Below are 18,501 nucleotides of genomic sequence, written 5' to 3' on the forward strand. Positions count from 1 at the left end.
GCCATAAGAACTCCCTCTTATGTGCAGTAAAGGTCTTTTAGGCCTTCTAGAAAGCTCTGGTAGAAATATAAGTTCACACAGAGTAACATGGCTCATTTGTGTGACTTGTAAACTGCTATCTTCAGAGAACATCTATCATAGGTAAACAACTTTGCTTGACTTTTAGGGAGCCTTTCATGTGGCTCTTACAACTCCCTAGTATTCTAAAGCAGTTTGAAATAAAATGTAGGTGGTAAACGAAGCAGGGTATTGTGCCATGTTTTCTGAGACAGTGCCAGAAAATTGCCTTATGTGCATCTAAGTGCTACCAGTAAGGTGGGTCTTTCCCTTTTTTCCTTTATCTCTCTAAATGAATGATGCACGTGTTTTTATTGCAATTTCTAGCCTGATGATGTCTAACCAAAAAGTACTGATTGAATTTCATTTCCCTATATTTGTAATGTGCTGGCTTTTTGTGTTGGTCACGCATCAGTCATGCTAAAAAATGAGCATTTTTGTGCTCCTTTTTAAGACATTTGATTTTCCTTAAGGTGTAAATTTTTTTTTTTTTCTGTATCCACCCAGAATTGTTCCTTAGGAATTGTAATGAAAGTAGAAATTCAATTAAAATCTTTGGTCTTCTATGCATTTCCCACAGTGCACATATGTTTACGCATGTGAATACTTCTAAACATCGTATGCCATGCTTGTGGGATGGCAGCACTCTTAAACAGCATATATGTTTTTACCCCCTATAAGAAGTACATGCATTGTCTATCTGTAGTGGAGAAAAAGGGATGTTTTGGGAGTATGAGGGATGCATATTCCATGTTTTTGCTGCTTTCTTTTTTGATGGGCCTTTACGCTTTTAAATATATAAATGCTTAAGTGGATATATGTGAAAATCACCAAGTTTTAGTTTCAATTTTTGAAATACCACTTTCTTTACTTCCAGGACCCAGAGAATGAATCCATAGTCTGCACTCACTGTCTCTCTTGTCATGTGCGGAGTGGATTCTCTGTCCCTGTGCTCACTCTGTATTCCCAGATAGGGATCCTCTGCCTTGGGTGTCCAAATGCACACGTACTCTCTCTCTCACTTTTGCTCTTCTCCCTTCTGTAATCCAGGGGAGGAATCCATTTAACACAGGATCCTGTGTGCATGGTTTGCCAACACATACACACACACAGTTTAAGAAAAAAAAATGCCTCTTTTTTTTTTCTTAAAGTCCTTTATTTTTTGGTAAAACTATATCTTTTTTGCTCTTTTCTAGAGAATCTCAACTATGTGTAGGGAAACAGGAAATGCCCTAAGTAAGCATCCACACAAACGGGGCATGTTTGCTATTGGTATTTAACCAAGTGAAAACCCCAAAGCATCGCAGAAGTAATTTTTTTTTTTTTTTTTTTTAAATGTAGTCAAGGACAGAAAAAGTTTCAAGTACCCTTACTTACTCTGAGGCTTGGGGTTAGTGGTCCCCCGGTCTTGCTCATCGTTTCTACCCTTTTGGCTCCACACTCCCACTCTGCTCCTATGGCCTGAGGAGAGAATGTCTGGTGCTCTGCTCTCTCTCTCCTGCTCTGGTGGGGCTGAGGCTGTGCTGCTAGCGTTAGCAGATCTAAGAGCAGGGATCAGAATTTCTTGTGATGCTTGATTATGTAGTAAAAATGACAACAGGCAGGTGGCATCTTATAGACTTAACCAATTCATTGAGGTATGAGCTTTCCAGGGCAGAGCCCACTTCCTTGGTTGCATGACTCAGTCCTTGAAAGCTCATACCTCAATAAATTGGTTAGTCTATAAGATGCCGCCTGCCTCTTGTTGTTTTTGTTATACCAGACTAACACGGCTAACATTCTGAAGATTTGATTATTTAGTGGTGATCAATACAGTGAGTCATTTTTTTGCAGATGACATCCAACTGTGCATCAAAATGAGACCTGAGTATACCTCATCCATTGCTAATCTCAACAGTTTATTTACAGCAGCAGCCCAATGTCTTCACAACCACAAACTCACATTAAATCCCTACAAATCAGAACTCCTCTGGCTAAAGCCATATCTTTCTATCTCTACCTGCCTTATCAGGTACCCCCTTACAGCCTAAGAATTTAGCATGAAGCTTATGGGTCCAACTTGATCACAGCCTCTTGATGGAAACCCACATCTAAAAAGTGGTAAAGACATGTTTTATGTACCTACATCGATCCATCAACTTACCTTGATAATCATGATAGCTACTGTGATAACTGCAGTAATAGGTAACTGAATTAACTATTGAAATTCTCTGTTTAGTGCCATCTCACAATACAGTCTAAAATGCCTTCAACTTGTACAGAATACAGAGTTTTGATAGCAGCCAAAGCTTCTGATCACACAAAACCAATCCTGCTTCAACTGAACTGTCCCCCAGTAGAAATCAGAATAAAATTCAAAACCTTCTACTTTATCTTTGAAAGCATAAACAAAAAGGCTCCTGAGTATCTTTCTCAACTTCTTCTCTCATACACTCCCACAAGAGAATTCTGATCCTCTCAAATGGTCCTGTTTTCCTTCCCTCCCCTCTGGCTACTGCCATATTGACTTGTACAAGATTTTGTGCCTTCAAGCTGCTATGCACCAAATCTCAGAAACAAAGTACCACTATCCTTATGCTTCAAACAGTGCCATCTCACTTTCTGGAAAAAAGTTAAGCATGGCTGTTCGAACAGGCCTTCCACAATAGAGACTTTAAGCCGTATTGACGTGACCTCGGAACTTTGAGCAAGGTCTGTAACTGAAACACCATGGGATTCTTGCGCCTTATTGTAAATGTACCTGCGCTCTTACACTTGTTCCAGATCCTTGATCCTGCTGCAGGCATTACATTCTCCTAGTCGAAGACTCCGTCTTCCTAACACCCCCGCCCCCGTTGCCCTTTCTTTGATCCAGGATGAAGTAAAACCTTGTATTGGTACTGTAACTATCACACTGTTTGATTTAAATTGATTGTAATCCGCTTTGAGGCCATTCTTGGTAAAAGGCAGAATATCAAATGTTTGTTTATAAATAAATAGTGTTACAACATTTGAAAGAGAGGAATCGGAGGGATGGTACTTAATTGGTTTGTTTGATGTTTCTCTACTAGAATGCAACAAGTTAACCTTGGGAATTGCCTTTTTGTGCCCTGGGTCATTGAACTCTGGGATTCCCAAGGGGGTCAGTCATTCACCCAAGCATACTATTTAGCATCTCTTAGACCCCTGAGGAACCTGATGGTTGTGGGCTCAGTTGTTTTATATATGCCAGGGGTGGCCAACTCCAGTTTTTGAGAGCCACAAACAGGCCTAGTTTTCAGGATATCTACAATGAATATGCATGAAATAGATTTGTATGTGCTGCCTCCAATGTATGCAAATCTGTCTCATGCATTTTCATTGTAGATATTCTGAAAATCTGGCCTGTTTATGGTTGTAATGGATTGGAGTTGGCCACCCTTGATATATGTTGACAGTGGCCAACTGTGTACATCTTTGGGAAGGGATCCAGCTACAGTGTGTTGCAAAAGTCTTCACACCCCTTTACATTTTTCACATTCTGCTGTCTAAAAAAAAAAAATCAATTAAAATAGTTTTTCACTGATCTCTACAAATGTATTCTAAATTTTCATTATAAAATAACCATTCTGGAAATATTTCAAAAGTAATTGACTAAAATACCAAAGGTCTTGATTGCATAAGTCTGCACACCCTATGTTATAGCCAAATTAGCTCTGGTTCAAAAAATTACCTTAAGGCCCATAATAAGTTAAATAGAGACTGCTTGTGACCAGTCACAATAATTGAGCTGATTTGAATACTCCTGGATGCAGAATCAAACTGTTTCTGTTGTATGAAGTGAATTTGAAGCAAAAGTCAAAACATGTTGAACAAAGAGCTGGCAAAACTCTGGAGTAAAAATTATTCAAAGATACAAATTAGGGGACAGCTATAAGAAAATTTCAATGTGTTTTGAGTATACCTTGGATCACTGTCAGATCTACAATTATAAAGTGGAAATAGTTTGGCACTTCTAAGAGACTTCTGCGATTGGGCCATTTCTCCAAAGTCAAGTAGCCATATGTTAAGGGAACTGCAGCAGAAGGTTTCTGTGAGGCCTAAGATTACTTTAAAAGAAGTAGAATGGTCTTTGACAGAGACTGGGGAAAATCTTGACTGTTAAGCAATTTCAAGATTACTCCATAAACATGGCAAGAAGGAAGCTACTGCTGAAGAAACACCATATGTTCTGCATAGCGTTTGCAAAGAATCACTTAGTGGGTACTGCACTCATGTAGGTGAAGATTGTGTGATTATTTTTTTTTTTTAATATTTATTTTAAAAAAAAAATGAGTACAACTTATGCTCACCAAGCAATACAAAACATTATTGCCAATCTCAACCATTGTATAAGAATATACACATTTTCAGAAATACAACTATTTTAACAATAGCATATAGTAATGCACATTACATACACAATTATTTAAAACAACATCATATTATACCATCAGTATTTGCCGTAGCCTGTTAGTTTGATGAATAAATGAGACCTCATATATACTATGGCAGGGTACTGGTGAATTAGTCCCTAAATGCCAATAGTTCAATAGTGCGGTGATAAGCTTTGCGTACACCGTCTCAAAGTTATAATCATAGGTCTCACTCGTCAGTTACAAAGTATTATAGGCAGTAGAAAGGATAAACACTTATCGTAGCATGTTTTGCTGTTTTGCAGTCAGGGACTCGGTACTGGCGTGTTGGCCCGACACGGCTCGTGTTTCTGGGGAACCTTCTTCAGGGGCCGCAGTGTGCCAGTGCTGCAATTTGATAAAGCAGAGTTAACATATCCCATGTTCAAGACAGACTCAATGCAAGCTGTAGGTTGCCATAACTTACTATTTTCCAGACTGCCCGCTTCTTCTGCTACTTGGCTGCAGCGATATTTTGGCAGCAGGATCCGCCATGTTAAAGTGCTGATTATATACCTACCGCTGTGGGCGGGAACAAGTGATAGTGACGTCAAACCAATTTAGCTAGATCAGGAACTAAATGAGCGAAGCCCATTCAACTGAGTCATACACAAGACATCCATACACATCCCACATGCTTTCTTACAGAAACAAAAATATAAAATATAAAGCTAAGATATAATAGTCAAGGAACACTATGGAGATCCCCATGGAGTAGTAAAACCTAATGATTTAATTCTATCCTGTGTATCCATAGGCAGTAAATCATAAAATTTGGCCCATGCCTTTGAATATCTTTAGGCAGAGAATGCTGCATAAAGATTGCGTCTAGTCTTTCAGTATGTGTCCATTCTGCCATAATTATTCCTCCATGTTAAAAAAGGGAGCCTCCTGCTGCAACCAATATTTTAGAATAGTAAAATAGACCAACAACAAAGCCACAAAAACAAATTTTTGATATCCTTTTGAAAGAGGAGAATTAAATTGTGGTGATCCCAATAGCCGTAAACGCCCATCAAATGACAGGCGCCAGGAGGTTATCTCCGTTATAAGAGAAAATATTTTATCCCAAAAGGGCAAGACCAAATGGCATAAGAGTAATTTTATGAAGAAGAAAACCTGTCTATATTTTGCATCTGTTACATAAATTGTTCTCAGCAATGCCAAATGTAAATATTTTAACATTATCAATATAACTATGATGCAGAATTTTAAAAAATATTTCCTAGCATCTAGAGATAATCTAGTTGTTATGATTTGTGGGTATGTGGGCCCTTGGCCTGAGGTGCAAGTTGTTACTACCTGTGGGAAGGACCCCCACAGGTCTGCATCACCGGGAGGCGAGGTCAGAGACAGCAGAGAGCTCTGGGTGAGGCAATGGAGATGTTCCACGGCACCAGGAGAGGACCCCCGTGGAAACTGTACCTGGGCAGGGACCCTGCTGGAAGGAATGCCAGACAGACGGGAGGCTTGGCCAAACAGGAGGTACTCCGGCGGGCTACCCCGAAGGGAGGAGCTGCACAGCGAAGGAAGGTGCTGTAACACTGTAGGCCAGCCCACAGGACAGGGAAGCCCGAGCTGAGCCTCTAGTGATGATGTAGCACCGCCCCCGAGGATCGGGGAAGTGTAGGCAGTCTCAATATAGTACATAGGTGCAACCCCGAGGAGCGGGGATGCACACAAGTCCCAGGAAAGCCAGAGAGCGCTATCCCGAGGAACAGGGAAGCTCTGGTAGTCACTGTAATCCGTAAGCGCAGTCCCGAGGAGCGGGAGGCACAGACAGTTTTGTTCAGGCTGCGGGCGCAATCCCGAGGAGCGGGAAAGTCCCACTGTAGAACTCAGCTGAGGTGTCCCAGAGGTAGACCCGAGGAACAGGAGGCCTTGCAGGTTAGAACCCAGGAGACGCAGAGCCAGCCCGAGGAGCGGGGTAGGCAAGGAGAGTGAGTCCCCAATGCGTGCACTGGCCCCGGAGGAGCGGGTACCAGACATGTAGGCAGTAGTTGAAAACGAAAGGAACTTCTTGCCAAGTCGGCTAGCTGAGGGCGAAGGTGGAGTTTAAATACACCGGTCTGATGATGTCATCAACCGGGGACGCACCTAGGTTCCCATCGAGGAGGCTTCAAAGAATGGGCCTGGTGGCACACGCCTAGGAAGGCCCGAAGTCGAGGAAGATGGCGGCGGCGTCCAGGCTACCATGAGGAGTCCCGGGGAACTTGGCGGTGAAAGCTGGCCCGCGCCGCGAGCAGCCCCGGGGAGGGCAGGAGAAGCAGTGTAGGAAGTAAGTACACGGGGTCGCAGCCGTCTGTGACCGGGCATAACACTAGTGATATTCTCAAACCACTGTCTATGTGCTGTAGATACCATAATCCCCAGAAAGTAATCCAGTATTGCACTTAATCCACTAGTGAATCATTGGTAATCTTTTGAGGCAGAAGATAATTTGTTCACCTTCTTTTCTCACACAGATCCAAGAATTGTTGCTAGTGAAGTAGGACAAAATATTTTTCCAAATTCTTTCAACAGGCTCGCCACATAGTATCTGGCTTGAAGACAGGCGAAGAAATATGTTTTGGGCAAATTACATTGATCTTACCCTAGAGGAAAAAGAGACAGGGGAGATATGATGCAGACTTTTAAATACCTGAAGGGTATTAGTGATGCATGTGAGTCTAGCCTCCCTCATGTGTTTATATTTCTTTCTTTATTTATTACTGGTACCACCAGGCAGCTACACTGCCAGCTAGTGGCCCACGGTACCTGTTTCCTTAGCGTAGGACCCCCGGGTCTCAGCTGTCCTTCCGCCTGTTGGCACGCGGAGAATGGCAGCAGATCTTGCAGGCAGGCTCAGGTTCAAGGTATTTTAAACAAAATGAATGTAAGCCCAGCATGGACATCTTGTGTAGACACTTCTTATGTTTCTTTAAAGGGCTTTGCTTTTTCTTTGTTATCTGAAGTTGTTTTCTCCTACGTTCAAAATATGTATTGTGGTGATACTGAGAGACAAAAGTTCAACCATTTGCTGTGCGGACGAAAAAGGAGCTAGTGCAAAAAGACCTGTGTATGCTCAAAGGCAGGTCTAAAACTTATGAGCTATGAGACAAAAAATGACCAACCTGACACTGTCATATGTTATGCCACTTGTGTAGCTCTTTGTTATGCTTGTTTATGGAGAAAGCTTAACTCAGTCCTTACTCACAGACCGAGGAGGCTGCTTCTTTAACTTCAAACTTTATTAACAGGCAAAACAAATGTCTTACTGTACATAAACTGAAGATAACAGTGATAAGCTTAGTCTGGGCCACAGAAATAAGAACAGGTAAAATGAGAAGTCTGCAGAGTTGGCCAGGTTAGCCACCGATGCCATATACTGACCAGAGAAGACTGAAAACACTAGCCAAAAACTCCCAGGCACCCCTGCTTCCAGTCAGAAATTAACCCTTTAGAGCCAGCTGCACTGAATACTGGCTAACCACCAGTTGGCAGTATAACAGAAAAGAAGCTGTGCAGAATAAAAGCATGAACGTAGCATTAGCAACAGAAACAGAAAAGCTGCTGTGGAAGCAGAACATTGATTAAAAAGCAAAACACTTGCGGTAACGGGAGAGATCTCCCAGCTGCCTGACTGTTTGCTGGAAGTCAGTCATTTTTTTCTGTCTTTAAGAACTTATGTTGGAATTATCTCAAAATAACAAATGTAATTTTGACTTCCACTTTTCAGGTGCTGAACGTTAAGCCAAAATGGCTTTCAATGGAGGCCAAAACTGACTGGGAATTGAAAGAACAAGGAAGGTCATAATAGCATCCAATATGCGTAGAGGGGTGCCAAGAGACCCCGAAATAGCTGACCTGTTTTATAAGGATGACCCCGAGGATCTTTTTGTTGATTTACATGAAATTGGACATGGAAGTTTTGGAGCTGTCTATTTTGTAAGTACTGCTAATTAAATTGGCTTGATTTTTCCATTTTTGGGAGGGGAAGGGGAGCATGGCAGTTTTATCCTGCTCCTTTGGGCTTCCAGTTCAACAGAAACCAGCCGCTGTTGGGCTACGGTGACATTAACTTTTTTTTTTTTTTTTTTTTGCAACGACATCACATTTTTCCTCCCATTTTTATATCCCCTCAACTTAATTGATCTAGGCATTGCAGCTAGTCTTCAACCAGGAGCCACAGACAAGGAGCCACAGCTCCTTGTGGAATGAATGAACATAAACCTTGAATTTGGCCACTAGGTGTCACCACTGAATAATGGCTGGGACTCTACCTCCCTCAGGGCTAGGAAAACTGCACCCAGAGTCCTGGCCCAGCAACTGAACGCAGAACCTCTGCAGGACTTGACATTGAGCCGCTAAGCTGGTCCTTATATTTCTTTCTTTATAACTTAGCCCTAGATGGCATACCCAAGGAGCACTGAAACTAAATTAGATATGAAATTATGTCAAGGGTGAAGCAGTAATACTAGCAAAAATAATAGAACAATTGTTAAATTGTTTTTTGTTAAAATGTTTCAAATTACTGCACAAAAATAAGTATTTAAAACGTCTCTTCCTCCTTACTGACACTAATGTAAATTCTATGTGTAAAGACTTTCCTTGTTCCACCCCCCTCCCCCCCCCCACACACACAGTTTTGTAGTTTTTTTTATTGCTCACTTTATTTATGCTTCTGATAACACTAATTGCAGGAAGACACCCAGATTAGAGATGAGGTGTATGTAGTTGTGATTATATATTGCAGTTTTTCTGGAATTAAAAATAAGATTGTAAAAGGGTAATCCTATGATTTTGTGTTTTTAATTTAATTTTTAAAGCAAACTTGTTTGTTTTTCCTAGGATTTACACTTTAATTTTTGTAATGATACATATAACTTCACAAATGACTTGAATATTTACTCCTCCTGATTCAGAGCACAATAATCACTTTGTGACTGCTGGTGTTTCTCTTTCATAGGCCACAAATGCTGCCACTAATGAAGTTGTGGCTGTTAAGAAAATGTCTTATAGTGGAAAGCAGACACATGAGGTAGGACTAGCAATATTCTGTTTCGTTCTTTTGCTGTTTATATCATTAAATGTCTGATAGCTGATAATTTGTTAAATGTATCTTTTTTTTCATTAACCATGAGTAAAGACAGCAATGTTTTATTCAAGGGTCCATCGAACCCAGTATGTTGTCTCAGATGGTGGTCAGTCCGGATCTTTAGGAAGTACCCGGCAGATCTCAAAGAATAGATCCATTTCTTCTTGCTTGAGCCCAGGAATAAATGAGGGCTTTGTCCTAGTCTAACTGGCTAATAATTGTTCATGGATTGTTCTTTCAGGACCTTGTGTAAACACCTTTTAAACTCAGATATGCTATTTGTCTTGACCATATGCTGAGACAACAAATTCCACAGCTTAATTGTGCATTGGGTGAAGAAAAATACTTTCTCCAATTTGTTTTAAATCTGCTACCAGTTAGTTTCATGGAGTGTCCCCCTGGTTGTTATACTATCTGAAAGAGTAAATAACTGTTCCTGTGTCTATTCTACCCCACGGGTCGAGTTCTCAGGGGGACACTAGCTCTCAGGTTGTCAGGTTTGGGCCTATGGGGCCTGGTATGAACCTGTCTCTTCCTTTTCCTGGGTAGAATTCTTCCAGGGATTGCACATATTTCTACAGGGTCGGTCTTCTGAATCAGCAGTTCCTACTAGGGTAATTCCATGCACTCTGAGTACTCATCTGCCTGTCTCATCGTTAAGCACCATGGTACAGTGTGGTCTGACAGAGCTCGAATGCAGCTAGATCCTGATGATATAGACTATGATGGAGGTGGCTCGCCTGGTGAGGAAGGGGACATTCCCCTAAATTTGTAGCCATATAAAACTCTTCTCCATTTGTTTTAGAGAGAGGAGTTGCCGGGTTTGATCTCTGACCTTGAAGACCCTCGGGGTGGCTGGGCCTGACTCCTTGGGGACGCAGAAGAAGGGTCCTATTTTTGTCGCCCTGTGCAAAGCTTCTTGTTTCTTTCCCTTCCTAGATGCAATCCAAGAGTTGATTGATCTGAAATGGAGTGTACCAGAGGTGTCTCTTAAAGGAGGATGCGACTTGGTGGGTTTATACCCCTTGGTTCCGCAGGCCAGAGACAGTTGTTTCCCTAGGGTGAATGCCTTGGTGTGTTCTGTCACAAAACCATCCCGGCAGAGGGAGCTGCAGCACTGAAGAATGCTCTGGATAGGAGGATTGAGGCTATCCTAAAGCAAACATCTGAGGCAGTGATAATGAACTTGCAAATTGCTTCTTGTTGCGCCTTGATAGCTCGGGACGCCTTGGTAGCTCGGGCTACCTTGCATCTTTGTCAAGATTTTGGTGGTGCTGGGTCCAATCTTGGACCTATGATAGAGCTGGGGGCCACCTTCTTGGCTGATGCGGTATGCACAGCTGCCAGAGGGGCTGCTCAGTAATTGCAGCCAGGCAGCAGCTGTGGCTTCGCAACTGTTCCACAGATACTATTCCAAAGCCCAATCTGACTAAGCTGCCCTTCAAAGGCTTGCTTTTGTTTGGCAGTGAATTGGAAAATATGGCAAGTAAATGAGGAGAGACACAGGTCTCTTGATTGCCAGAGGACAGGAAACTCGTTGCCCAGTCTTTTCAGGAGACTGGCCACTCTAGACTACCAGTAGTTTTTTGACTTTATTGGGAAGGTTCCTTCCAGAGAATCCCGTCCCTTCTACAGGTCTTTCACCCCCCCCAAGGACCTCGAAAGGATGCGGGCTGTGGAGGTGGAGGCCCTCGGTCTTCATGATGAGTTTGCAGGCTCATCTGTTGGTGTAGGAGATAGGTGGTTGCCTATCCTGTTTTTATCACATGTGGGTCCAGATTACTACGAATCAATGGGTTCTCAAAGTGGTTCAGGATGGGTATGCTCTAGAATTTCTTCACATTTCTCCGGATGCCTTCATTTAAATCCCCTCACAAGAGGGTAGAAGTGGAAGTGACATTACAAAGGCTGTTGTATCTGAAAGCGGTGATTCCCATTCCTGTATTGCAGCAAAATACGGGCCGTTATTCCATTTATTTTGTTGTGCCCAAGAAGGAAGGGTCATTTTGGCCCATACTGGATCTCAAGGGTGTCAGCCGATATCTACGAGTCATGCATTTCAAGATGGAAACAGTGCGCGCTGTCATAATGGCTGTTCAAGCAGGAGAGTTCCTCATGTTTCTGGATCTGATGGAGGCATATCCGCATATTCCCATCCAGCAGGAATATCAGCGGTTCCTCAGATTTGCTATCCTGGATTGTCTTTACCAGTTTCAGGTTTTGTCTTTTGGACTAGCTCAGTGCCCAGGATCTTTTCCAAGGTCATTGTGGTGATAGTGACGGCATTTCACAAGGAGGGCATTCTAGTTCATACATAATAACATAGTAATGATGGCAAAAAAAGACCAAAATGGTCCATCTAGTCTGCCCAGCAAGCTTCCCAAGGTAGTAACTGCCGCTCCGTGCAGGTTACCCCCAAGCTTCTTTATTTATTCCCATCCTCTAGCCTTTAGGGATCCACAGTGTTTATCCCATGGCCCTATGAAATCCTTCACAGTTTTAGTCTTCACCACTTCCTCCGGAAGGGCATTCCAGGCATCCACCATCTTCTCAGTGAAGAAATATTTCCTGACATTGGTTTTCAGTCTTCCTCCTTGGAGTTTCAAATCGTGACCCCTAGTTCTACTAAATTGTTTCCAATGGTAAAGGTTTGTTGATTAAAACCTTTTAAGTATCTGAAGGTATGTATCATATCACCCCTGCTCCTCTTCTCCTCAAGGGTATACATATTCAGGTTCTTCAACCTCTCCTCATAAGTCATTCGATGGAGACCACCCACCATTTTGATCACCCTTCTCTGGACCACCTCCATCCTGTCTCTGTCTCCTTTGAGCTTCAGTTTCCAGAACTGAACACAATACTCCAGGTGAGGCCTCACCAAGGACATGTACAAGGGGATTATCCCTATCTGGACATCTAGTTGATTCAAGCCACGACAGTGGAAGAGAGTCTTTGCACTTCCCACAGGGTGGTTTCCTTGCTACAGAAACTAGGTTGGGTGGTGAGCCTGGCCTAGAGCAATTTGCAGCTGTCTCAGACCCTGGAACATCTAGGGGTTCAAGTTGATACAAGGCAGGGCAGAGGATTTCTGCTGGAGTCTGGATTCATACACTGATGCAAGTTTGATCCTTGTGGAACTCTGTTCTTCTGACTGTATGGTCTTATCTACAGGTATTTGGGTTGATGGCTGCCGCTTCAGACATGGTTTCCTGGTTGAGGGCACATATGCACCCTCTTTAGCACACATTGCTCTCCCAGTGGAGTCTGCAGTATCACAGCTATGCAGTGGTCTTGCTCCTTTGCTAGAGGTGAGATCCCAGTTGGATTGGTGGTTACATGTGGATCACCTCGGGAAGGGAATTTCCCTGACAATGCTGACAGATGCAAGCCTTCAGAGCTGGAGGGCTCAGTATCAGGAGTTGGTTGTGCAAAGGCACTGGAATGCAGCAGAGCTGCAGTGGAACATCAACAGACTGGAGGCACAAGCGGATAATGCCAGACTGTGACGACGGTGGCTATCATCAATCATCAGGGTGGAGCCAAGAGTCAACAGGTGTCAGAGGACATAGATGCGCTTATGGTATGGGCGGCATCTCCTAAGCATATCCACCTCTCATGTTGCCGGAAAGGACAATATCAGAGCCAACTTCCTCAGGAGGAAAAAATTGGACCCAGAAGAGTCCAGTAGGCTCCTGGTGAACCGCTGGAGCCTACTGGATCTAGACCTGTTGGTGACCTTCAAAAACACAAAGGTTCCACGCTTCTTCAGTCTCAGATGGGACCCGAAAGTTATGGGCATCAGTGCTCTTGTTCAGGAGTGGCCATGCGGTGCCCTGCTGTATGCCTTTCCACCCTTGCCTCTGATAAGCAAGATGGTCCAGAAGATTTCAAGTCAAACAGCACTGTCCGTTTAGTTGCTCCAGATTGGGCTTGAAGGCTGAGGTACGCCGATCTCCAGAGACTTCTGGTTGGTAGTGTACTCAGACTACCATCTTGGATGGATCTGTTGCGTCAGGGGCCCATTGTGCATGAGGATTCGGGTTGATTCAGTCTTAGGGTTTGGCCATTGAAAGGGCTCAGTTGTTGAAGCGGGGATTTTGCCTGGGGTAATTTCCACTCTTATTTGGGTGTGGAAATTTTCTACTTCTCTAGCTTATGTTAGAGTTTGAGGGTCTTTGAGTCCTGGTGTTCTGAGTGAGATACTTAACCACTCAGGGTGGATATTCCTCTGATTTTGGATCTTTGCTTAAGGGTTTGGCCCTTATCACCTTGAAGGTTCAAGTTGCAGCCCTGGCTTATTATAGGGATAGAGTCAATGGAGGCCTTTGCTTCCCATCTGGACATGTCCCATTTCTTGCAGGGCATTAAGCATCTTCGCCCTTCTGTTGCAGCTTCCAAGTGCCTCTGTGGGACCTTAACATGGTCCTCGAGTTTTTGGGAGGTCCGACTTTTTGACCGCTGTATACTCTTTCCTTGCAGCTGCTTACCTTGAAGACAGTTTTTCTGATAGTAATCTGTTTGGCACATCAAGTCTCTGAGCTGCAGGCTATTTCCTGCCGTGACTCTAGGTGCGATTCAAATTCGAACTGTGCCCTCCTTTTTGCCCAAAGTGGTTTCAGAGTTTCATTTGAATCAGTCCATTTCTCTGCCTGCTTTGGACAGGGACAGAGTTGAAGCTGAGTGTTGCCTTTTGCGTTCCTTAGATGTCATGCGTCATTTACTGTGGTTCTTGGAGATGACTAAGATTTATTTGGAAGTCTGATTGCCTATTTGTGCTCCATGGTGGAGGTAAATAGGGAACACCAGTGACACGGGCAACGATTGCCCATTGGATTAAAGTCGTCATTACAATAGTCTGTTGCTGCTGAGGTTGCCTTACTAAAACAGACTAGACTGCATTCCATGAGGGCTGAGGCAGTATTGTGGACAGAACTTCATTTGTTGTCATCTGCTGAAATTGCCTAGTGGTGACATGGTCATCTTTGCACACCTTTTCCAAGCATTACCGCTTGGATGTTAAGGCTAGGGAGGACACCTCATTTGAATGGGCGGTATTGACTGGACCGCTGGCATCTCCCACCCTTTTCGAGATTAGCTTTGGTACATCCCATTCGTTGGGATTGACCTGCCTTGATGCTGAGGAAGGAGAAATTACTACTTAGCTGATAATTCCCTTTCCTCTAAGGGCAGATCAGTCCCAGACCCACCCTTGGCTGCCAGTGTTTAAATTTGTGGTTAGCCGCCTTTGAGCGAGCTATGTAGAGCATGTTTACTGTGCTTTGTGGAAAATTGGTAAGTGGCTTCTCTAGCCCTTAGTTTGCTAGATATGTTCCTTTTGGCTGAGCTCAGTGTTCCTGCTGGTTAAGAAACATGAATGGTTGGCTGTTGATGATAATGTTCAAGTATCAGTTTTGTCCACAGTTTGGTTTTTCCAAAGAATATTGGCGGTCTGATATCTGGGCAGGTCTTTATAGCTGTGAAGTCAACTATTGCTCCGTCTCCATCTGTTGGCAGAGGTGCATAACCCACTCTTTTTGGGATTGACCTGCCCTTACAGAGGAAAGGAAATAATCAGGTAAATAGTAATTTCTTCTTTTGTATGGTAGCATGCAAGATTTGCTAACTATGAAGTATAATTTCATCTTTTCTCTTATTTCCAACAGAAATGGCAGGACATTATCAAAGAAGTGAAGTTTTTGCGGCAGCTCAGGCATCCCAATACCATAGAGTTCAAGGGCTGCTATCTTAAAGAGCATACTGCTTGGGTAGGTAACAACCAGGAGTAAAATATTGCTTCAAAACAAATGAATTTCCATTGTTTGTTTTTATTTGGAACCTTAGTAGTACTGATTAGGCTAGTGATGCCAGACTAAAGACAATATTCATCCTACGCTTGTTAATGTCACATACACAAATCATTTTATCAAAAGAAGTAAAAGTATCTTTATTTGAACCTTTTTTTTTTTTTTTTTTTCTTTTAAATGATACCTGTATCAAAACTGCTGTGGTGCTAATAAACTTTTCTCAGCCTTGGTTGACATGTAGATCCACACTACAGAATACAATAAGCTGCTCATGTGTACGGTTTTAATTTGTTTGACTTGGACCCACAAATAATGCTAACAAGAGCAGCTATTTGAGTTTAAATCTATTTTGCAGGGGAGGTGCTTTATTGATGGCTCCAACTTATTTTACCTCTGTTTTTAGGAATAATTATTGCCTGCAAAGATGAGGGCTACAATTTGTACCTAGAACACCCATATGTTTAGTGCTCAGGCCTCAGGGAAAGGTTATTGTATAGATTGTGAAAAAGACAGATATAAGATTATTGTAATAATAGTTTGCTTTTGTGACCTATTGCAGTTAGTGATGGAATACTGCTTAGGATCAGCTTCAGATTTATTAGAAGGTAAGTGGCGACATACTCAATTTAATATTGCATTTTTAACCGATTAAAGAAAGTGTGTAGCCCAAGCAGCAGTCTCTGTAAACTATGCAGTAATGGACCGATTCAGTAAAGTCCGCAGGAGAGCGGGCGAATGCCTGCTCTCCCGGCGCACGCACAGGCCACTCGCTCAATTTTGCCGGCGTCTGTTCTCAAGCCCGCTGACAGCCACGGACTTGGAAACTGGACACCAGCAAAATTGAGCATCCAGTTTTCGACCCGACAGCCACGGGCAGACTTCAAATTTTATTTTATTTGTTTTACTTTTTTTTATCCTTCGGGACCTCTGACTTAATATCGCCATGATATTAAGTTGGAGGGTGCACAGAAAAGCAATTCTTACTGCTTTTCTGTGCACTTTCCCGGTGCCCGAAGAAATTAGCGCCTACCTTTGGGTACGGGCGGGTTACAGTGCGCTCCGGAGCGCACTGTACTGTATCTGCCCATAAGTGTGGTGGCAAGGGCACAGTAACTTAAAAAAATATTGGCAGGGACCATTTCCATTTCCATGATCCCAAATGTGAAAAAGTGGTTAAAATGGATGACAAACTAGTTTTTAGTCACCCATGCTGTAAGAGGCTGCCATTCAAAAAGAAATGCTGAATTCCTAAATTTATGCACAAGTTAGGTGCTTATTGTCAATCAAACTTAGGTTTCTAAATTTTTGGCTAAAATTCATTTCAGTTTAATTGTAAAACTTAAGATCCAAAATTTAAGCCTGCAGTTCACCTGCCTAGATCTAGGATTCTAAATTAGGAACCTATTGCTGAAAATTAATGCAAAACATATTTTTTTTCCTCAACTTAACTGTGGTTACACACTAGTAGGTCCTTAAATGTAGGAGCCTAGTGAAACAAGGATATTAAATTTAGGACTCAGCCCTAGTAAAGTTTCAAAAGGACCAATTTAAGACCCTAAATCCTAAAGTTAGAAACCTAAACTCTTTGGAAATCCGCTTCTAAGTCACCAAAAGTAGATCATCATAATCATTGTTATGTGGCAGGTATAACCTTTCCCAGTGCATGTAAACCTCTTTGGAATTGGGTATGGTCTTCGCAAGCAGTAAAAACTACAAGTCAGGTGAGACTGCTAAGACTTGTGAGTTCGAATTCTCCGAGGTCAATGAGGACTGATGAAGAACTACTGGCTCTAATGTTTTTGAAAGTGAAGTTTAGTGATGCTATGGGTCCGAGGTTGGAGTGATCGGTAAAAGAGGACTATTTATTCTTAGGTATGGGTAATATTGAGGTTTGTTTTAGGTAATCGGGAAAATTTACCTGATTCTAAAGATTGGTTGATTATTAAACATATATGTTCCAAACAAATTTCTCCTAAGCTTTTAAAAAATAGACCCGAACAGAGGTTTAATGGTGAGTTTGATATTTTCTGTTTGCTTATGATTTTTCGAATTGTTTCAACCATAATTTTGTTAAAAGATGACCAGCGATTTGCAGGTTCTTGATTTTTATAATTAGGATAAGGTAGATCTTTAAACTCGTGTGTTATATTTTTTTTACTTTAGATTGAAAGTAAATCGCTATTTGGTTACAGGTAGAGACATCGACATCTTGATTTTTATTATAAGAAGATGTCGTTAGGGATTTAACAATGTTAAATAATGTGACTGGATTATTTTTTGCTATGTTAATTTTATTTGCATAAAACTTTTTTTTTCTAAATTTACTTCACGTCTATATATTCTTAGTGTGCAATGATAAGCATTTTTTGTGGTACTATTTTTGGTTTTTTTGCCATAATTGTTCTTTTTTCCTAAGAGCTGTTTTTAATTGACATAATTTATTATACCAAGGGAGATTGGGCTTATATTTGTTTTGAATTATAGTTTTAATTGGCGCTACTGAATCTAATGTCTTGGAGATGGTAGAGTTCCACTCCTCTACTGATTTATCTACATCATCGGACAGAGCCAATGGTAGTTTAGGTACGAGGGCATTAACGAAATCGTCAGATGTAATAAATTTCCTCTCTTTTTATAGGCTTTATAGGGTTTTTTGCTCCTCTTTGCTCTAAAAAATTTATAGAGAAAGATATCAAGTGGTGGTCTGACCAAGGAACCTTTGGATTGCTGTAGTCATCTAGTGCAGTGCTTCTCAACTGGTGTGTCGCGTGCTCCCGGTCTCTCCCGCTGCTCTTCCTTCCCTGCTGTTGTTGCCGCCGGGCTATCAGCATGTTCAAGCCCAGTGGGAACGGCAGCGGTGCTAGAAGAAGCTGTGGCACCCATGGCTGGCCTTTTCTTCTTCCCGCGTCTTCAAAAAAAATTTTGGAATATTGAATGGTTAAGTTTTATCAAACGAATAAGGAGGTTTGGTTTTTTTTTCTGTGCATTGTGTTAAACAAAATATTGGTAATATTTTATGATGTAACTTTGAAAACCTTTTTGATAAAATGATGTATTTTTTCAGATCTTAAGGAGCAAAATTGCACATGAATACTCCTCTATAATGTGTTTTGAAGCTATTCCCTTGTTTAAAGATGAATATATGTGAAGT

General features: G+C 42.1%; 1 protein-coding gene across 5 annotated transcripts in view; it reads left to right on the plus strand.

The window, feature by feature from the left end:
- Positions 1-18,501, plus strand: part of TAOK3 (TAO kinase 3) — a 194,736-nt gene that overhangs the window by 10,594 nt on the left and 165,641 nt on the right. For all 5 annotated transcript variants that reach the window (XM_029619813.1, XM_029619815.1, XM_029619812.1 and 2 more), the window contains 4 exons: positions 8,188-8,396; positions 9,418-9,489; positions 15,210-15,311; positions 15,910-15,955. In XM_029619813.1, coding sequence (XP_029475673.1) covers positions 8,277-8,396; positions 9,418-9,489; positions 15,210-15,311; positions 15,910-15,955 — 340 coding nt within the window. In that variant the 5' untranslated portion in view covers positions 8,188-8,276. The remainder of the gene's footprint in view (positions 1-8,187; positions 8,397-9,417; positions 9,490-15,209; positions 15,312-15,909; positions 15,956-18,501) is intronic.

The sequence above is a fragment of the Rhinatrema bivittatum genome, chromosome 11 (assembly GCF_901001135.1).
Source record: "Rhinatrema bivittatum chromosome 11, aRhiBiv1.1, whole genome shotgun sequence".
In the NCBI taxonomy this organism is placed as follows: Eukaryota; Metazoa; Chordata; class Amphibia; order Gymnophiona; family Rhinatrematidae; genus Rhinatrema; species Rhinatrema bivittatum.